At 33.2% G+C, this 20,988-nt stretch overlaps 3 protein-coding genes and 1 long non-coding RNA gene across 13 annotated transcripts in view; 2 read left to right on the top strand and 2 right to left on the bottom strand.

Annotated features, from left to right (window-relative positions):
- The window catches only part of LOC104700261 (DNA topoisomerase 3-beta-like), a 6,874-nt gene extending 1,359 nt beyond the window's left edge, over positions 1–5,515 (bottom strand). Inside the window, exons 1-15 of one of the 3 annotated variants that reach the window (XM_010415746.2) lie at positions 5,357–5,515; positions 5,201–5,257; positions 4,887–4,990; positions 4,474–4,567; positions 4,099–4,198; positions 3,571–3,814; positions 2,989–3,151; positions 2,771–2,890; positions 2,332–2,411; positions 1,781–2,059; positions 1,519–1,687; positions 1,143–1,271; positions 807–1,019; positions 529–708; positions 121–425 (exon numbers count right to left, since the gene is read on the bottom strand). In XM_010415746.2, the coding sequence (XP_010414048.1) occupies positions 121–425; positions 529–708; positions 807–1,019; positions 1,143–1,271; positions 1,519–1,687; positions 1,781–2,059; positions 2,332–2,411; positions 2,771–2,890; positions 2,989–3,151; positions 3,571–3,814; positions 4,099–4,198; positions 4,474–4,567; positions 4,887–4,990; positions 5,201–5,257; positions 5,357–5,383 (2,264 nt within the window). In that variant the 5' untranslated portion in view covers positions 5,384–5,515. Of the gene's footprint in view, positions 1–8; positions 426–528; positions 709–806; positions 1,020–1,142; positions 1,272–1,518; positions 1,688–1,780; positions 2,060–2,331; positions 2,412–2,770; positions 2,891–2,988; positions 3,152–3,570; positions 3,815–4,098; positions 4,199–4,473; positions 4,568–4,886; positions 4,991–5,200; positions 5,258–5,356 lie in introns of all 3 variants that reach the window. The other 2 variants (XM_010415749.2, XM_019227452.1) reach the window with 2 other exon arrangements.
- Positions 5,977–10,194, top strand: LOC104700259. Of its 6 annotated transcripts, none has more exons than XR_002032684.1 (9): positions 5,977–6,200; positions 6,425–6,501; positions 6,564–6,636; positions 6,865–7,078; positions 7,392–7,466; positions 8,969–9,253; positions 9,448–9,504; positions 9,832–9,897; positions 9,969–10,194. It is a non-coding gene; the product is annotated as an uncharacterized LOC104700259 (long non-coding RNA). The 6 variants fall into 6 exon arrangements; XR_002032682.1 differs by adding an exon at positions 6,738–6,806 and having other exon boundaries at positions 6,897–7,078; positions 9,832–10,194; XR_753536.2 differs by adding an exon at positions 6,738–6,806 and having other exon boundaries at positions 6,887–7,078; positions 9,832–10,194.
- LOC104700258 lies at positions 7,485–8,958 on the bottom strand. Its single transcript, XM_010415744.2, has 5 exons — positions 8,642–8,958; positions 8,436–8,520; positions 8,222–8,354; positions 7,940–8,133; positions 7,485–7,759 (listed from the first exon to the last, which is right to left on the bottom strand). Exons 2-5 carry the CDS (start codon positions 8,489–8,491, stop codon positions 7,723–7,725), a joined length of 420 nt encoding a protein of 139 aa, XP_010414046.1. The 5' UTR covers positions 8,492–8,520; positions 8,642–8,958; the 3' UTR covers positions 7,485–7,722.
- On the top strand, positions 16,445–20,606 carry LOC104700257 (type IV inositol polyphosphate 5-phosphatase 7). 3 transcript variants are annotated; one of them, XR_002032680.1, is made up of 12 exons: positions 16,445–17,066; positions 17,150–17,237; positions 17,480–17,548; positions 17,628–17,715; positions 17,806–17,910; positions 18,000–18,735; positions 18,815–19,008; positions 19,122–19,230; positions 19,356–19,504; positions 19,583–19,832; positions 20,358–20,454; positions 20,573–20,606. XR_002032680.1 is itself a non-coding variant. In XM_019227449.1 (11 exons), the coding sequence occupies exons 1-10, from the start codon at positions 17,037–17,039 to the stop codon at positions 19,803–19,805; spliced, it is 1,791 nt and encodes a 596-aa protein (XP_019082994.1). In that variant the 5' UTR covers positions 16,445–17,036; the 3' UTR covers positions 19,806–19,832; positions 20,391–20,454. The 3 variants fall into 3 exon arrangements, 1 of the variants encoding a protein (XP_019082994.1); XR_002032681.1 differs by having other exon boundaries at positions 19,583–20,275; XM_019227449.1 differs by lacking the exon at positions 20,573–20,606 and having other exon boundaries at positions 20,391–20,454.

The following is a 20,988-nucleotide window of genomic DNA, read 5'->3' as shown; positions in this document are numbered from 1 at the left end:
AAATCGATCTCTATGATTGCTGAATCGCACTCGGGACAGCGGTTACTAGTGGTGGCTATGCGATGAGCACCCTCCGGAAGAAAAACGATGCAACTACACAAGTTGCAGTTGAGTTTCCACTTGGGGAAGCTCACGGGGTCCAAGACGAGCGTGCCTTCGCACTCTGGACAAGCGCAGACTCCTTGGTTTCTGACAGAGTGTTGGCATGTGGGATGAGGACAGAGTGAACATGGCATGCCTGAACCGGTTTTCGATTTGGCAGGACCATTGGGCGTTTTAGATGCTCCAAAGAGTGTGTCTATGCCTTCGAATGGAGGAGAGTTGTAGCAGTATGGGCATAGTGGAAATGATTTCCCCTCGGCTCCTGGAACTGAATAGATCACGAGCTCAAAGTTGTCTAAAGGACATGTGAGCTCTTTGTATAGCTGTGAGAAAATCAGTTAAGAAAGGATTCAGTAATAATAAATGCAAAAACTAGACATTCATTGAGGTTTCAGCTTAAAAGTTTAGGTGATGAAAAGCTTCTACCTTGACTGTGCCCTTTTGAGGAAGATAATAAACTTCTTCGCATGTGCCGCAGAAGAGACGTGGTGGGACTGCTGTGATGTGTTTCATGTAACGCAAGCATTTTCCACATTTGCTTAAAGGGCGACCAGAGCCAGCTAGAGGAGAGAACTGTGCTTCAAACAGGGCATCCATGTGTTCGATCTGAATGACAATATAAAGGGAGATGTTAAGTAGGACCGGATTCAAATCAAAGACTTTATCAAACTATTCAAAGACAATATAAGACATGTTTTCGCAACCTGTTGAACAAAATAACTGAATTTACGCCTAAATTGCTGGATCACATGTTGCACTACACACGAATGATCAGCTTTGCCCTTGGCAACAAGAGTGATTTGTTGCTCGATAAAGCTACGGATGTCTGGTAAGCAAAGGTCTGGATCAATACACTGATAGCCTCTTATTAGCGTGATTCCTAATGCCGTTGGAACCAATTTCCTGCCAGATTGGACCTGCAAGAAAGCGTAAAGCCAAATAAGAGTAACGAAATGTTTCAGAAAACAAAAAATGGATCCTCCTAAATTAAGAAATATTGTCATCATGACGAAAAGTATACTGCCTTTGGGTTAACCCACCTGAACATAATTACGTTCACCAATGTTGTTTATATGCACAGGTATTGATGCATCTGTGCCTATACCATGCTTCTCCATTAGAGATATCAGCTCACTCTCAGTAAGGAAGTCCGGAGGCGCAGTGTTTCCCTGTAGATTTTACAACATTCAGACACAATTAGAAAGGATATACAAAAATTGGGCATTAAAGCAATTTCTGTCCTAGTACAAGGCAAAGTGAGTAGCAACAGAAACTGGAGAAGAAGGGAGTTTATGTCCTAGACTGGAAACCTTAAAGCAATTTATGTCCTAGACTGGAAACATTAAAGCAATTTATGTCCTAGACTCCTAGTAAAAGGCAAAGAAATTAGCAACAGAATCTGGAGAAGAATGTAACCTCGTACAGCTCCACTCTTAAAACTTCAATCCTCTCTCCTTTGAGGAAAGAAGGGAGTTTTTTCTCATCCACTGCAGACCGTGGCATTATAGCCGTAAACCCCTTTTCTGTCACTCGCTGCCCCGTACAATGGAAAGTTTCTCCACCAATTGACAATTCCACTTTAGTCCTGAGATATCCATCCAAGAGAATACCACATATAAGATGTGCAAAGAATAAGCTGTAATTGGCATGGATCAAGCTACAATCAAGGCTTTATTACCTTATGTATTTGCAGTTAGGTGAGACAGTGCCAATAAAATGTTGACAGACATACTGATAGAGTCGCCAAGCATCTCCTCCAACCATGTCCTCAGTTGCTGCTCGCATCGGGGTGATAGGAGGATGGTCTCCAGCATCGGTTCCTGACTTTGGCTTTTGAAAGCCATCTGAGAGCAGTCTCTGTACATAACCACCCCACATTGAATTACTAATTTGTGCTCTGAGTGTGTCTGCGAAGTCGAATGAAGAAGGATAGGCTGTGCTTTCTGTTCGCGGATAGCTAGCACAAAACATAAGAGTTTGAGTCAAAAAAAGTGCCATCACGATGATGACGAAAATGGTTTAAATGTTTAATGTATATAACACAGGGAAAATATGATGTATGTATATTCTCGTCACCGAAGGTATTTCTCATTTCCTATCTACCATTCTTAATTATATTAACAATACCATTCAATAACCATTTGCGATTTACCACAATTAGCCAACTATACGCCGGTAAAGAGTAGTTAAATGACAAAACTAATAATCTGGAGAATGGAGCAAGCTAACCTGATGAAGCCTTGAGTATACAATCGCTCGGCAAGATGCATAGCCGTCTGAGGCCCAAACCCTAGTGCACTTGAAGCAACCTATATAACCGCTAATGTTACGCTAAATCAGGGATAGTAATTTGAAAACTAGCTTTGATTGAACTTTAGACTCATGAACAAGATTAAGCAATGGAAAACGCTCTAAACGCAACATTGAAAAACCAAAAACAGAAAAAACAAAACGAAAGAGAACTAAAATCCAAATGTTGTTGCCAACTCATCACAAATAAACAACCATGACGCTGATAGAAGCAAAATTGCTTTGCATGAATGCAGAATATTTCAATTAGTGTTTTGCAATCATAGGTACAGAATATGGTATTAGCTTAAAAGTACAATGTACAACCAGGCAAGTATATTTTATAGGAATGGTAATCACGACTCATGACTTCTCTGACCTTTAGCAAATTCACTGTGTTAAGACCAGCTGGACGACCTTTAACTTCCTGCTTTTCTGATACGTCCATTACTTTTGCAGTTCTGCCTTCCACGACCAACTTTTGAAACACAGTAGCAGCCTACAATTTGTAAAAGCATGAATATATCAGCAACTTAAGATTGGAAAGCAACAGTCAAGAATGTCAAAGAAATTCTAACACACGAATGAGACACTAACTTCCAGGTCGAACAATCTACGTCTCTCCCACTCTAGTTGAAGCTCATAACCATCCTTCATTATATAAGGTCGCAGAGCCCAAAACTTTTCTGGGTTGAAAGTATTAATATGCATGTACCGTTGCACACAAAACCCAAGAGTAGGAGTCTGGCATGGCCCATAACTGAAACAAACATTCAAAAGGATCTTTAAGTATGACAGAACGGACAGAAAATCGCGCACACTCCTTCCAGCATTCTAAGGCAAGAACCAGAACCATCGCTGAATCATGACAGCTCCTATTATGAGAAATGAAGAGGTGCTGACAAAGATAGACAACATAAAAGCTAAGTCTTACAAAGCTATGTCTACACTCCGTTTTAGCATTTACATAAAATTCTATTACTCGGGCACTCTAAATGACAGGAGATAACCAAAATAGAATTCCACAGCCGTATCTCATAGGACCAATCAACCATATCAAAAACCAAAAGGGACAAAGAAAAGAATGCATCTGTGAAGAAAACAGTCGACCCATCTATTCGGAGACTCTTTAGACACTGAACAAAAAGAAAGAAAGGAAGGAGACGAGAGGAAACTGACGAGATAACTCTGCAGTCGAGATTCTGATATTTTCCTTGGAAATAACTTGTTTGAAATCGCGAGAATGCTACACCAACTTTTAGATCTATCTCTTGGCGAGCATCTACTGCCAGTGCCTCATCTCTGTTTGGTTCAACAAGGTTGTCCAGGGCCTTTGATATATCTTTCTCAGTCACAGAAGAAAACCGTGCCCGATAAACCTTTCTCTTACTATCTTTCATGTCAAAGCCAGTAGACTCGATAACTTCAAGAATATAATGGTCAACAAGTTATAGCAACGGCCATCAAAACCATGGGCATTCCCAAATATGACTGGAATCGAAAAAGTACTTATGCAGGAGAAAAATGATTAAGATATTTGTGGTTGCACCACATATGCAGGAGCTAACAGTATACATAAACCCGCAATCTACTACTACAACTGAAAGAGACTACCATTAGATACTGGCATAGACACAATAGATTCTGTATATCTTAGCCAAAATCTGGTGAGAACATATACGAAAAAGGTAATTAATAAAGACTTGCCTTCAAAACATATATTTTCTCCTTCACGATCGCAATCCAACCACAACACCATATAACTGCAACCACGAGCTTCATTACTTAAATGCCTACAAATATGAGCCTGAGATTGGAAGACTGTTAGAGAAAAGTGTACACTACTGTAGAAATAAAATAATGTAAGAAAGATGCATCTCCATTGCTAACCATACGAATAACTCTAGTTCCAAAACGTTCATGCATATCGTTTTTTCATAAAGTAATAAAGCTCATCCCTTGAAGTATACAGATGTTGCTATATACTAATATATATACTACATCTGCCAATGCCCAAGGTAAACGCCAAAAAAACAGCTCAAGCACTCCCCCATGCACAAAGAAAAGAGATAAAGAGTTTACCTTTGGGTTAGACTCTTTTTTAGCAACTGGAGCGTCGAAAAGATCTTGTGGATCAACAGTTTGCCAGTTCTGATATTTTTCTGGGAAATCTACACTAGAATATGAGAGTGGCATTTAGGAAGACTGAGAAATCTGCAAGCACACAGCACCTTTGTACACGAGATATAGTTCACGAAATCAAATAAAGAATAATTGGATGAAACATTTAAACTCTCGATTGCAGCAAAGCTAATAGATATGAATGCAAACAGGGATTTCAATGACATCTGAGGAAATGTGCATTTGGATAATAAAGAAAGTGTGATGCACAATAAGGAAAACGTCATTGATGAAAGGTAAAATCTATGCAGCAGCAAATCACTCCAATTTCTCTTTGATATGAATAATAATAAATGATAGGCAAAGAGGGGAACCTGAAAACATGTCCGATAACAGATGTAACTCTAAAATGTGCTTTGAAGCCTCGAAAGATGCCATCAAATTCATGCACCTCTGTACTGCCTCTCCTTGTAGACATCTGAAGCAAAAAGCAAGTGAGCTAAATAAAGTAAAATCCAGTGTCACAAGTACACTAAAAATTAATATGGTTGCTATGAAGAAGTAGGTCTCAGTCATTAGTGGTGACAACATCCTCAAAGTTGATCTATCCCTTGAGTTCAGCCCGCTACCAAATAGAGCTTTTAATTCGAATTAGGGTTTTGGGAACCTAGAGAATCGAAAGATAAACCTGGCCACGAGAGAGAACAGATGCTATGGAGAGGGCAATGCTGGGCTTCTCCGCCACCTGATGAAAGCAACGAGAGAGATACAGATTTGTAAGAGATGAAGATGGGGGAAGTCAGAATCGAAATCAGAGAGAACTAATTCTCCCCCTCCTCCTTACCATAAGAACTCTGGGAAGATGAGCCATCGATGACGATATCAGAATCGGGTCGAAACTCACTAGCTCGGGGGCGTCCAAGTGAGAGAGATTTTTAGCCGGAAACAGCCACAAAGGGGAATCGACGACGACGACACGGGCACACGGGTTTTTTGCCTTTTTCAATAAACGTCGACGTTTCTTTTAGCGCACTGCCTCAATGGTGGAACCGTAGAATTCGGTTTACAGTTTTGGTTTGGTTTGGTTATTTTGATTTTTGCATACCGTTAAAAATATCGAACGGGTTTATTAAATTCTTTGGTCTTTTTATTTAATTAGGAATTTTACCAAGATTTTATCTTTTATCATTTCGGTATTTCGTACTAGGGATTAGACCCGCACGTAGTGCGGGATTTTGGTTTTTTTTTTCCATATTATTCATAATTGAATCATATCATAATTGAAAAATTAATTACCAGAACTATACTATTGAATGTTTAGTTTTTGAAGTCCATACATATATTGTTAATGGATCGTACGGTTATGGATAACAGATTAAAGTAGATGGGCTGTCTGTTTTTAATTTAAGTGGGCCTTAGTGGTCTATCAGCGATTCGATCTTCCGAGAAATTGAGAGAAGGGGAAAAGGGGAAAAAAAGAAAAGAACGGAGAAAAAATTGGGTTGCCTGAATCGCAAAGATCGTGAGATCTCTTAAGCACAGAGTTGTCTGAATCGCTTCCTCTTCCAGCATATGATTCCGAAGATAATAGCTCAATAGGTGGTAAAGAGATCTCGCGATCTTTATCGAGAAATCCATATCCGTGTGCTGTTCTTAATCGTTTTTGTAATCTTTGATTGTCTGAACGGGTAAGTTTAGAGTTTCCTTTTTCTTTTTATTACAGCCTTATACCCGATTATTTTCCTATTTTCTTGTCTAATTGTTGTGTTTGGTTCGAGTAGAGAGTTGCTGTGTTTTTTTTTAAACTTGAATTTGTTAATTGACGATAGTTTTTTCTTAACGACTTTTAGTGTTTACGAAAAGGTGAAATTCCAGTCTTCTTATATGATTTTTTTTTCTTTCCTTAACACAGTGTTTTAAGGATTTCATCAAAGAGGAATACAATTGAAGAAGACAAACAGGAAGATACGACATCGAATTAATTTTAAGGTTAACAATATCTGTTTTTAGATTTTTAAACACATCTAATGTTAATTTTATTATTCGTATAGGATAGCTCTGGGTTTGAAGAAGATGATTTAACATACACATTTGAAATGGTTGAATTGTAAACATCTACAACTGGTAAGTTAATCAAATTTCATATCTATGTCATGTTTGAAAATTTAATAGAATCTTTATAATTTCCAAGTATGAGTAAGAGTAATATACAGATTTTAAATCAGGTTAAAGTTTTGTTCATCAATTTGCAACAATTGGGCCAGATTTATGTAAACGATCTTTGTGGTTGATCTGTAAGTTAAACGCACATTTTTTTCTCTAAATTTCATTTTACCTCTATCTTTAAAACAGTGATTTAATCTCTTCTTCAAAGAGGAATACAGTTGAAGAAGAAAAGCTGAAAGATAAGTGTGAAGAATCAATTTTAAGGTTAACAATTTCTGTTTAGCATTTTTTAAACACATCTAATGTTAATTTTGTTATTCGTGTAGGATCGTTATGGGTTTGGAAGAAGATGATCTACTTACACATTTGGAAATGTTTAGATTGTAAAAATCTACAACTGGTAAGTTAATTCAAATTTCATATCTATCTCATGATTGATGTTTAAATATAATCTTTTTAGTTTCCAATTATGAATAAGGATATGAATGTATACGGTTTACTTTCGGTAGCTCTCTTATATACTAAGCATTTTTATTTTTCATTAGTACCTTCAATAAGGTTTTGAAAAGCTAAAATCTTACTTATTATGACATAACTTGTACCTGTGACTTCTATGATATAACTTCTATTTCAAAACCTCTTTCTATGTATGTGGAATTGTCTTTTCTTGTCTGACATTAAAACTTTTATATTTGCAAATGGATTTGTTGGAGGTTTGTGCTAAATTTGAAAGATACGACGGGTCCAATCAAACATTATGTGGGAGATCCGTGTTCTCCAGATGACAGGTACTAATAATAAACTTTTTTCGAAAAAATTTAAGTAATTTAAATGTATAAATCACAACGAAAAGACTTTATTTTTTTTCAATTTAGTATGGAAAAAAGTTTGAAATTTAACCCAGTAGTAGGTTATTTCCAAACTAAAAAAACCATACTAAATTATGAATTTAGAATCCTAAATGATCTTAAATCAATGTCCAGTATCGTTTATTATAAACGATACTCCTTCGAAAAAAAGTTTATCTGGCGGCAACTTTCTCTTCTATACCATTCCTCTTTTGATATGTTTTTCTGAGAACCTGCATATCATGATAAGAAACAAAGTAATTTGAGTAATATATTCGTAAATACATATAAAATATAAATGTGTTTGAGTACCTAATTTACCATAGGAAAAATACAAATGTGTTTTATTAGGATTGTGACAGGGTATACAATAACAAAAAATCAGGTATCTATACTTTTTAAAAACCAATTACCTGCAGAAAACCTTGGACACATCCTGGTTGCAATTCTTACATTCAAACAGCTGCTTTTTTGTTTTGCTTACGACCTCGTTCTCCTTTTTTGGTACCAAGAAACATGTTCCTTTACACTTTGCACAAGTAAAGTAATACCACCCAAACTCCATATCGATGTGGTAGATAGTACAATATAGCTTAAACTTCCCTTCCTATGAATGAATAAAATGCATCTCAGTTATAAAGATACAGTTCCCTGTTCTTTCTTTTTCAAAAAATAAAATAACTATATTAAGTTACCATTGTTGCATCGAGGAGATCTGAGATGGTGCTTCGAGGGAATTGGATGATATAATCATCCTTCTCATTCTTTTGCTTTAAAAACTTACAACTTCTTTCACATAAAGTAAGTTTCAGACCATCTTTGGACAGCCTGCATCAAATATTAGATATACGCAATTCATACTATTGTATTAAAATTAAGATTACTACAAAAGACTATTTTGATTCTTACTTCTCCACAAAATCAAGCACATCAGGATAGTCTGGGTTGATTAGCATGAACGACATGTCGTATGCATTTGAAATTGTCCGTGCACCTATGAAACAGACAATAGTTTAATTTTGTGAGATTTTATATACTAAAATAATAGCATAGCAAAATTTAAAACACATATCATTGTATGAATTGATCTTTGCAAGACGGATCAAACATATGACCATTTCATTATTTGCATAATGACATGCTGTCCAAGTGTTATCAGCAAACTTCCCCCAGAGGGTGCAGGATAAGCGCTCGTCACTGACAAAATATGTTACCAATATTTAGTGTTTCAGAATATTATAGATACACGAAAGGAATATAAATTAGTGTTTTTTACCTAGCATCACGTAGCTCAACCTCTATTCTCTTCTTTGGCTTGTCGTTGATCTCCGACGTTTTCATTTCTCCTATAGAAACAACCTGTCCAACAACATCTGATATATCCAAAAGTTAATATACACTTTTATATTACCCTAACAACTTCTATTTAAACTCATATGCAGATAACTGGTACCTATCAAGATGTGTTCATTCAAGCCATCTTCTAGCCATCTTCTGCAATAATATCTGGATATGAAGCGAGATCCAAATAAAAGTCTAGTGACTCAGAAAGACACCGGATTATGTTTGTGGAGTTCATGAGGGTCATCTTGTAAGGATGATTGGTTGCCCAAAACTTCCCAGAAGATCTTGTTAGCTGAAAGTTTTCGATGATTCTCCATTCACCGAAAACAATGTGCCTTTGGAACTTGTTCAACTGCTGCTTCTTTACCGTGGCATGAATCAAGGTACCCTAGAAATTGGAAAATATCTATACTATTAATTTCTGAGATTTACAATTTTCACTACAAAACTTTAAAAGGAAATTATTAAATTTACATTAGTGTCAGCCAATATCATCTCAATTGTTTCTCCAGTGTACACCGTATATTGCTTCCAGGTGTGTACAATTTTGACCTTGATTTTCCACGTGGTTTTGAAGGGCTTGATATCAGAGAGAGGAGTGATACCATCATTATTGGCCATGATCGAATTGTTGGTGAGTGTCTGAGTTGTTATATTATGCTTGATGTGTTTGGAATTGTATGTCGTGTTGTTTGGTTTTTATAGTAGCAATCAAGCTGAGGTGTTGCGATGGTAGAAATCTTTAAAAATATTTTCAGTTATTGTTTTCCCGAAATGGTAAGATTGTGGTTATGTTGAAATGATTTCGTGAAGATTTGCAAATAATTGGTGATATCTTGGTTATTAGTATTGAATGGTACTACGGAGATCATGGAGATGATAAACTCAGATTTGGATAGTTTTTAGCATGATTAAGTTTCGGGTTTAGTTATTTCCTAATTATTTTATGATTTTGTTATAGGTGTATGGAATTATATTGTTAACTGGTACGAAGTTTCGGATTTCAGTGATTGTTTTCCTTGAAACGGTAAGATTGTGTTTGCAACGAAATGATTTCGTGAAGATTGTGCAAATAATAGGTGATCTCTTTGTTATTAGTCTTGAATGGTGAAGCGGAGATTATGGAGCTGAGACTGAACTATTTTCGGAATTTTATTTACTTATTTCCTAATTATTTAATGATTTTGTTTATAGGTGTATGGAATAATCTTGATAAGATAATTAAGTTTCGGATTTTACTGTAATTATGCTTTTACTGTAATTATCGAATAATCTGTTTGGATACAACTGAACTTTAAACAGGATCCGAATTGTGTTATACTTATTTCAAGGATCCGCCTCTTTTTGAAATATATGTTGACCACGTTGTCCTCAATTATTTTTTTTCTTCTTCGTTGGTTTTTCAATTCGTAAGGGTAGTATATGGAATTCTTGTTTTTTGTTTTTTTTTTATGCCTAAGTATATTTCCCAATTAATAATATAGATTTGGGATCATGCGATCGAGGAGATATAGTTTGTACGGGTTTTATTGTTTTAACAACATTGGTGGCTTTTAAAAAAAAAAAAATAACTAAAAATGTTTTAGGCCTAGGTTTATATACTTTTCTGGACCATCGAATTGTACCATGTACATTTGTTACATCTTATATAGGATGATCCTATATTAACATTTCTTCTTTTTCATAAAATTTTTTAATTATTAAAGTACATGAAATCTTAATGAAAAAATAACTAAAAATGTTTTAGGCCTAGGTTTATATACTTTTCTGGACCATCGAATTGTACCATGTACATTTGTTACATCTTATATAGGATGATCCTATATTAACATTTCTTCCTTTTCATAAAAATTTTTAATTATTAAAGTACATGAAATCTTAATGAAGATATGCATCCTACTATATTAATTGGGAAATACAAATATGAAACTAACCTTAAAATGTGTAAAAAAATACATTCAATTGCCATTAGAAAAAACAATAATCAAGCTTAATTAACTAATTTAAATAAATATAATTAATTAAAAATAAAAAACACTCACATATCAAATATTAAAAAATCTAAAAAAATCTAAAAATATATTTTCTCTCTATAATAAATTATGGACGAAATTACTAATTATTTTTTTAAATATATATAAACCAATCAGAATTTTAAAAACTAAATTTTTATATCCAAGTATACAATACAATTATTTTTAATAACTAAATTCGAAGATTTTGTTAAGATTTCAAATTATGATTCTTCTATCATCTTTAAGTTATTTTATTTACAAATTGTTTGGAATTACTTATAATTGATAAAATGCATATTTTTTGTGATTTGAATTTTTTAAAATGAAGATATATTACTCAATGTATGAAAATGTGTGTTTTCATTTCCACATTGGCGGGTTAGTAAAACTAAATTTATATAGATGATAAATTAATAATTTTTATTTTCTCACAATTATAATATTAAAATTACTATTTTATATTTCACAAAATAATGATGCAAATACAACAAACAAACAATATAAAACTGTAATAATACATCAAAAATGAAATACTATAATATTCTAAAATAATTAATATTCAAATAGACTAATAGATTTACATAACAATTAAAAATAAATATTATCTCAAACAAAATAATTTTAAAAAAAAAATAAAACAATAACTTTTATTATTATATTATAATTTTTTTTTAAATGTTGACCCGTGCTTTAAGCACGGGATATATCCTAGTTATATATGATTTAAGAAGTCTAAACGTTAAAAAGATGAGTATCTGTTTGTGTTACTTACTTATAAATCCTTAAACAATTTACACAAATAATAGGATTTGCTAATCTTTGAATTTATCAAACTAAAGGTTTCTTTAAATTTCATCTTGTCAATTAGGAGATAAATTTGCCAAACAAAATTTGCTCGACAAGTAAAGACGAGATCACAATCAAAACATTTAATACTAACTCAAAAATTACATTTTCCCCATCCCTCTTATATTTTGGTCTACCAGACAAAGTAAAAAGCAAACAATAAAGGGTATTGTGTCTTGTTGTAATGACATATCATCTTTCCCTTTCAATATGTTTTCTTTTTCGGTTTTTTTTTTCTTTTTTTTTTTTGCTATAATTATTCATTTACAGATTCTGTGAAATTTCCAAATTTTTAAACAATAGTATCATTATTCTTTTCTTGGAGCATAATTGTTTCGGCAGAAGTTACTCTATATTAACATACAAGTCGTTTCGGCAGAAGATACTCAATGTTAACATATAAGTCCATTGATATCACTTGAACGATACGTACGTTGTTCAAAAACGAAAATTTGTAAGAATATATACGTACTCAAGATATCATTCAAACTAAATAACATTGTCGATTCATTTCTCCATTCTATATATTTATTACATAGCTTGTTCCAAAATTACAAGTACATGTTTATCCTTCGAATGATATATAGAACATAGATAAAAGTTTAATCATATACGTAAAATAAGGAACAAATCATATGTTAGCAATGATAAGTTAACAAACATATGCAACTGAAAGTGAAAACTATGTTACAAAAACATAAAATGCAAAGAAACCTTTAGTTTTTGTCTCCTCTTTTACGTTATTAAAAAAGCTTAGCAGATATGTGAGCAACATCGAAGTCTTTGTTGACAAGAAGTGTGTCCTCTGAAACAAACCCCAATCCTTTGATGTTTTCAATTTAAAACGTACGTAGATCATATAGGGTAATACAAAGTGTTCAATGAATCTTATATGCATTATTACGAAAACAACAATTTCTTTTGAAAAAATGTATTGAATATGTTATGAAACAGTTTTTTTTTTTTTGGGTATAATTTTCGTTTTTAACAAGAAAAAACGAAAAGCCAGATCTAAATATCAAAGTGTGTTATATAACTCACAGATTAAATGACAACGTGTGTGTGATAGACTGATAGTGGACTGACGGAGAAACGACTCGTGGGAAGATCGTTTATTTATGTGGCGGCAAATCATTTAGGGATGATCATGTATAAACACCAAATATGTGTACCCTTTTTTATGTACCTTATGATACCATATTATAGTTCTTAATTCATTAAACATGTACAATAGTTGAGTTCTGCTTTTTGATTGACAAAAATCATAATCTGTCCATCAAGAACGACTTGTTGATCTCTATCTATCCATGATACAAGATTCCACCAACCTGAGCCCTAGGGCATAGACCATAAACTGTATACATACTATGATATATTGATATGATAGAGTAAATATAATATGGTTTACCAAGGAAATAAATTTAAGGTGGAAGAAAATTCAAAGCAGAAAAAGACCAACATTGTGAGGCAGAGACTTTGGGATGGGAAAGAAGAAATGATGAAGGCATGTTTGGCATCTGGCCATCTAAAAGCCAAAACCATCCTATCCAAATATTTAATTTATTTTTGTCTTTTTTTAAAAGCAAAAGAATCCGTTTCGACATTATAACTTACAATGACTACCCCATGCATATATTTTTACATTACAATATATTTGTAGACATATTATATAATTAAACCAATCATAAATTCATGTATACATGTATATTGTCACTATCATCCAACGAAATTAAACGTGAACGTCATTTTCAGATAAAATTACACGTTGGCCAGCCGTTGAATGGCAAATTATGTTATTTACGAGAAATTTTAAGCGGCAAAAACGGCATGACTAATAGATCTACTAGTGATAAGAACTAAATTTGCTATAGTATTATAACAGTATACTATCATTGGTTTATCATATGTAATGATTAACTTTTTTTCTCCATTCCCTAATCTAAAATGATTTGGTATCCTTAAAATTTCAACATTTACGAGGCGGTCAAAAGCAACCCAAGATTCATCTTGTTTTACAAAAATCCTTCACAGTTCATACATATAGTATTATTATTATTATATAATTAACTTTGCTTTATTCTTGTGTGGGATCCTACTTTTGTTGTTGTTGTTGAATGCTACTTAATGCTCATTTGGTTATAGGCGCAGATCATGACATTTAGCATTTTAGAAACTGAAAACTTTCAAAATGATTGTTAATTTGCGTGTGTAATTCGGTATAATGGTTAACTAGGAAACTTTCTATAATTAATTACATTAGATTTTAATTTGGACTGCTTCAAGCTTAAGCTAGAGTCACACAGAAAAAATAATTAATAAAGTTTATATTAGTAACTCAAGTACCATGCATGTTGTCAAGAAAACAAAACCAAAAACTCAAGTATAATATTAATGTATTACTTTTTAGTAAACAACAAATCGCAAGTATCATGTACTGCTTTTTGTAAACAATATAAATCGTATTTTGTTTGTATTCTGGTTTCGTGGGATTGTAGCAGACCAATTTTAATCATTCAAAAGTCTTGTAGTTTACTGATTATTTATTGAAACTGAAAAACTGTTTAACCATAACTATCGTAACATTGAACATAGCATTGGCATGCGAATTGAAGTGTTATTGTTACAATAAATATTGATGACAAGTACTAGTAGAAAAAAAAAAGTGTTAATTTAACATTGAACATACATAGCATTTTTTTATTACCATTTGGTAGTCTATTAACGTAATAAACTTTTAATGGCCGTCCTGATCTTGTTTACCTTATAGGTTTTCTTGGACCTATTTATTATGATACAATTACAAAGACACAGACATAGGACACAGACCTCTCGATTCCCCAACGTTATTCCTTTTATTAAGTTGATCATCAATAGTGATATTCACAATAAATTTATTGTATTAATTTTACAATCACATCAAATATTACTATTCCTTTTGAAAATTTCCTGAATCGGTTAAAATATAACAGTGTGGATATATATATTTTTATTACATTTTTCCACAAGCATTAAATTGTAGGGATTCTTACACAAAGTATCATTTATTAAGCCAAATCTTTTGTTTTTGCCATTTATCTAAATAATCTTCAGTTTTGTCATTTTTAAATATGAAATATTTCAGAGTTTTTTTTTCCATAAAACACATATTTCATAATATAAACTATATCCTAAAAAAACTTGAACCTAATAAACCCAAACATCATGTGTAAATTCTCATATTCTTAGATATAAAAATGTGGCAAATCAACAAATGGGTTTCGAAAGTCCCACATCCCACAAATGCCATCGCAAAAAGTCCTTTCCAAGTAATAAATATATCCACCATATTTTTTATTTATATAGATAAAAACTGGTATATTACAGAAATAGTGAAATGGTAAAACAATGGAATTATAAAATAGGGGAAACATTTGGCATGAACAGATAATTTTATGTGGATTTTCAATTTACATTTGCAAGATATAGATCTATGGGGTATATTCAATCTAGTTTTCCAAATGATTTGAGTTTTCATGAGATTTTAAATGATTTTGATGATTTTAGGTAAGTTAGTATGTTTTATTGTAAAATTCTTCAATCCCACCTAAAACCATCAGATTTGTATTTCCATATTTTTTACTAAAGAAATCCTCTCAAATCCCTAAAATATCTAAAAATCATTAGAGTCCAAATCTACAAGATGTTTTGAATAACAATAGATTTTAAGATAGATTTTTAAATCATTAGTGGGGGTTATTGGTTTAAGATTTGAATAGAGTTTTAAAGATTTTAAATGTTATATAGAATCTGTTGTTATTAGATCAAGATTTTGTTAAACTATGTTTAAGTTTAGTGTTATTAGTTTGTGATTTATAAAATGTCATTTAAAATCTTAACAAATCTAGGTTATTGGATTCAGACTTTTATAAAGTCATTAAAAGTTTTGTGTTATTCAATGAAAACAAAAGAATCTAGGATTGTTAATGAGTTCAATTATTATGTTATTGGTTCATGATTTTAGACACCTTCTTTACAAAATAAAGTCATGGAAAGTATCATAAAAATACAGAGATTGTTTGGAGGACTTTACAAGATTTTAGAAAACTAATCAACAAAATTCTCTAGCAATCTTTAACAATCTTTCACTTATTCATTTTTTTTATGATTTTGTTGAACTCTTCAAAAATCTTCATAAATCTCAAACCAATACCACCCCCTTAGTTCAATAACCTTGGATTTCAAAAGATTTTTTCAAATTTATGATTGAATAACATAAGATTTGTAAATTTTAAACAAATCATTTAAAATATCAAGTTGAATATTCCCAAAGTATTTTCCTAAAATATTGGATTTTCAGTGCCAATATGCAAAATTATTTGTCTAAAACATGAAAATTGAAAACTTGATCAATATTATAAATGATTTTAAAAAACAAAGAAATCACAATTTAAAACTTGAACAAATTTCATACCATTCATCAGAAAATATTATAATTGAAATATTATTTATCAAAAACACAGATATATATGGTGACCAATAGAGTAAAATGTACTGATTTTTTTTTTTTCAAAATTTCTTATGAAATGATAGATAAGACCATTAACAAACAACAAAGATAAAAAAACTAAAACTGAATAAGCCTCCCTTTAATTGTCTTCAACAATGAAAAAAATTGACTAAACTCAGCCCATAAGAATTGATTAGTCTAAGGTAAGCTCTCTCTCTCTCTTTCTCTCTCTGCGCTTTATTCTGTTCAAATCCGCTGCTTTTACTTTGCCGTTTCACTGAGAACGAGGCTCACTCACTCTGTCTCTCTCTCTCTCTTTCTCTTTCATAGAAGAAGAAGAAGGAAGGACCAACCAAGCCAGAAAGCTTAAACCAACACTTTCACTCTCTCTCTCTCTTCAAATCACACTACTTTTTTATTTTGCTTTCTCTATCCAAAGATCTTCCTCATTGTCTTCCTTCAAGAATTGTTGTCTCTTCAACACCTTTTTATTACTTCTTCTTATTCTCATTTTGTCTCTGTTCTGAGAAAAAGAGAGTCTCATCACAACAAAAACTAAACCCATTTTCTTTAATTCCGACAAAAACCCTTTAATCCTAAATTTCTCCTACTTAGCTTCTGTCTTGATTCATAGGAGGGGAGAAAGAAGCCATTTCTTGTCAAATCTCGTATTTCTAAACAGTGATTCAACTTTGTACGAGAGTTTTGATTTGATCTCTCATCTCTGTTGTCTCTTCTTTTTTTTTTTTGTGGTTCTTTGGATGGATTGAGTCTCTACATAACTTAAGAACAAACCTGTAAATTAAGTAAAGAGCAACAATGAGAGACGACAAATCCAAGAAAAGCAAGGTTTGTTTATTTTTTCTTTCTTTAATTCTTTTTTCAAGAATGAACTATTTCATTTACTCTCTTCTTATTTCACTTGAATGAAGTTGTCTTGGTCCAAGAAGATGGTGAGGAAATGGTTCAACATCAAAAGCAAAACTGAAAAGTTTCAAGCAGACGTTTCTGTTCCTCAAGGTAAAGTATTCAAAGTCTTCTTCTTTCTCTTTTTTTTTTTTTGTTTGTCAAAACTTGTTCTTGTTCTGTTCTGTTCTGCATTAACTTGCAATCTTTTTTTTGTCTTTTCTGAGAAAACAAAACATCTACAAGTCTCTCAACTCACTTTTCTTTTTGGTCCATTGACAGTTTCTGTTTCTTCTGATTTCAAATTCTGATTCTTTTTTTTTATTATTATTATTGTTGGTTCAAATTAATTAAAGGAGTTGAAGTTGAGCACAGAACCAGCTTTTCAGAAACAAAGCCCTGTACAATCAAGAAGACTAAAACTGGTAGATATCATTCATTTCAATTACACAGAACCAGCTTTCTTCTTTTTTTTTTCTGATGATTGATTTCTGAATTTTACAGAGAAACTCAATAAGAACTGGGAGCAGCAAGCTAGACAAAGGAAAATGAATTATGAAAATCCAAGAATCATTGATGTCCAAAACCACAGGTATGAACACAATCACCATACACACATATGTGACTTATATTATGATCCATTGAAGTTGAATCTTTATGTTGATGATATACTTGAGAACAGCATCTTCGTAGCTACATGGAACGTTGCTGGACGCTCTCCTCCCGAAGATCTAAACCTCGACGAATGGCTTCATTCTTCAGCTCCTGCAGATATATACGTACTCGGGTGTGTGTGTTTCCGTTACATCTTCTTTAACAAGAATCTCTGTCTTTGTTCAAGAAACGTTCTTACTAATCTTGTGTGTGTTCTTTTAGGTTCCAAGAGATTGTTCCTCTTAATGCTGGTAACGTTCTTGGAGCTGAAGACAATGGTCCTGCTAAGAAATGGCATTCCCTCATCAGGAAAACACTCAACAACCTCCCAGGGACAAGCAGTGTCTGTCATACTCCGTCCCCTATACCTGTCCCCATTGCAGAGATTGATGCTGACTTCTCCGGATCTTCGAGGCAAAAGAACGAGACTATCTTCAACAGACGGTCTTTCCAAACACCGAGCGTATGGAGAATGGATGAGAATGATCCTTCCGTCTCACAACCGCGGCTTGACCGACGTTTCAGCGTCTGTGATCGCGTATTCTTCACACATAGACCAAGTGATTTCGATCCAAGCTTCAGGTGTAGTCACAGGGCTAGTGATTACTCGAGAAGGCCTAGTGATTACTCTAGACCAAGTGATTATTACTCTAGGCCAAGTGATTATTCTCGGCCTAGTGATGTCTCTCGGTGGGGGTCCTCGGATGATGATAATAATAATGGTCCAGGGGATTCTCCTAGCACAATCTTAAATTCACCAGGGTCATGCCCTGGTCCTGCATCAAACGAAAATGGTTATAGAATCCCGTGGAACTCATCACAGTACTGTTTGGTCGCAAGTAAACAGATGGTTGGTATCTTTTTAACAATTTGGGTGAAAAGTGAGTTACGAGAACATGTCAAGAACATGAAAGTATCTTGTGTTGGTAGAGGATTAATGGGTTATCTCGGAAATAAGGTAAAATGAATTCTTATGCTTTTGTTACAAAGTCAGTCCGTTAAGAGTTGTTATAATGTAGTTTTTGTGGTTCTTGTAGGGATCAATCTCAATTAGTATGTTGCTTCATCAAACAAGCTTTTGCTTTGTCTGCACCCATTTGACCTCGGGACAAAAAGAAGGCGATGAGCTAAGGAGAAACTCAGATGTCATGGAGATACTCAAGAAAACAAGGTTTCCTCGTGTGCAGAGTTCTGTGGACGAGAAGTCCCCTGAGAATATCCTTCAGCATGAGTAAGACTGAAACAGAACATCAAAAAATCAAATGATATGTTTTAAAGATTCATGATCCAATTCATCACTCAAATCTTGTTACATTTTCTTGTCTTTGTTTTTATTTGATTTAGTCGTGTAATATGGCTCGGGGATCTGAACTACCGTATAGCACTCTCTTACCGATCTGCAAAAGCGCTTGTCGAGATGCAAAACTGGAGAGCATTACTAGAGAACGATCAGGTACATGTTGTAGATTTAATGCATATATATATATATATAAAGTGTTAGAGACTATAGAGTTTCGTATTTCTCATTTTACAGAATGTTCTGTTCTTAAAAACTTAAAAAAACATTCTTTGCTTCAGTTACGGATAGAGCAGAAACGAGGCCATGTGTTTAAAGGATGGAACGAAGGGAAGATATACTTCCCACCAACTTACAAATACTCGACTAACTCGGATAGGTATGCAGGAGATGATTTGCATCCAAAGGAGAAACGTCGTACTCCTGCATGGTAAGTTTCTTGCATTCAGAAAAAAAAACACTAAACAAGAACCATGTAATGATCTGACAATGGTTTTTTTTGCTTAAGGTGTGATCGGATATTGTGGCATGGAGAAGGACTTCATCAGTTATCTTATGTAAGAGGGGAGTCACGGTTTTCAGATCATAGACCGGTCTATGGCATATTCAGCGCAGAGGTTGAGTCAAATCACAAGAGATTAAAGCGAACCGCGAGTCACTCCACTGCACGGGTCCAAGCTGAAGAACTCTTACCTTACGCCCGTGGATACACCGAGCTAACTTTTTTCTAAAAGACAATCAAAAAGGAGTTCTTAAAGGTAACATCTCTATTCATAAAAATTTATACATTGACCAGAAAATTAGGAGATAACTGATGGAATGTAGTGTCAGTGACATGAAGCAATGAAAGCCAATGTAGTAAGTAGTCTATTAGTAGTAGACTAGTAGTAGTAGTAGTTGTGGTCCTCAAACACAAAATAGAGACTTAAGTCCATTAAGACTGGTCTGCATTTATTATATATCAGCCAAGAAAAGTATAACCAACACGTTTCTCTCATATCATTTAAGGCACAACAGGTTGATTTGGATAAAAATGGACCCGGTAAAGCGATCTGTTTTTCGATTCGAAAATGTGATAAGATATTGTCTCTGCATCATCATTCATCAGCAATAATGATTTTTCTTGAAACCAAGATTTTTTTGTGTGATTCTTGAGTCTTGAGAGGAGGAAAAAAAAAACTTTTATTTTCTGAAAAATCTCGTAAGGAGTTATTATTATACATAATTGTTCATCATATTATTATCACTTATGGTATATAATTTTTTGATTCGGCTTTTGTCAGATAAATTAAAGTTTGTTTTCGAGTGTTTTGAAGGCTTGAGGAGTGATGATGGAGACATTTCATTTGCTCCTTTTAACACAGAGGAAACACATAACAGGTTGGTCCAAACTTCTCTTCCTATGTCTTGTTTCCGGTTTGGTTTTCAACTGATTTTAACGGGTGAATTTCCGGTTTGGTTTTCAACTGATTTTAACGGGTGAATTTCCGGTTTACAGGTGTATAAAGGATTGTAATTTTGTCTAGGTAAATAATCAATTTAATCTCACCTTACTTTAAATCTTTAATTTTGATTCTGTTACAACAGTATTAAGATAAAACTTTTTTTTTTGTTGGTGCAGGTATATGAAACTGACAGATGGAAGGCTTTTTTAATTCATCAGTCTTTTTTAGTTAAGTTTTTAGAGATAGTTTTCTTCACAATATTAATTTGAAGTGTGCATGTTCCCAAAACAATGATAGTGTAATGCTTGTTATATAAGGTTTAGCCGTTTAAATGTAACAAAAAAAAAAGAATTTTATACAACAAAAGCAATGGTAGTGTGTAATTCATTATGATTGTTTCGTTACAAAGAAAAAGCGAAAAGAATAAAAAAGATAACGTCTTGTGATGATCGTTGTACTGAAAAAAGTT

The sequence above is a fragment of the Camelina sativa genome, chromosome 7 (genome assembly GCF_000633955.1).
Source record: "Camelina sativa cultivar DH55 chromosome 7, Cs, whole genome shotgun sequence".
Lineage (NCBI taxonomy): Eukaryota > Viridiplantae > Streptophyta > Magnoliopsida > Brassicales > Brassicaceae > Camelina > Camelina sativa.
The sequence above is the reverse complement of the archived record's forward strand: the minus strand, read 5'-3'. Positions and strand labels throughout refer to the sequence as shown.

Coding starts and splice junctions, on each gene's coding strand:
- LOC104700258 (XM_010415744.2), bottom strand. CDS start 8,491: ATGTCGTTCATGCTAATCAACCCAGACTATCCTGATGTGCTTGATTTT. Junction 8,355..8,435: donor GTGCTTGATTTTGTGGAGAA/GTAAGAATCAAA, acceptor TATTTGATGCAG/GCTGTCCAAAGATGGTCTGA. Junction 7,760..7,939: donor GTGTCCAAGGTTTTCTGCAG/GTAATTGGTTTT, acceptor CATGATATGCAG/GTTCTCAGAAAAACATATCA.
- LOC104700257 (XM_019227449.1), top strand. CDS start 17,037: ATGAGAGACGACAAATCCAAGAAAAGCAAG. Junction 17,549..17,627: donor AATCAAGAAGACTAAAACTG/GTAGATATCATT, acceptor TGAATTTTACAG/AGAAACTCAATAAGAACTGG. Junction 17,716..17,805: donor ATTGATGTCCAAAACCACAG/GTATGAACACAA, acceptor ACTTGAGAACAG/CATCTTCGTAGCTACATGGA.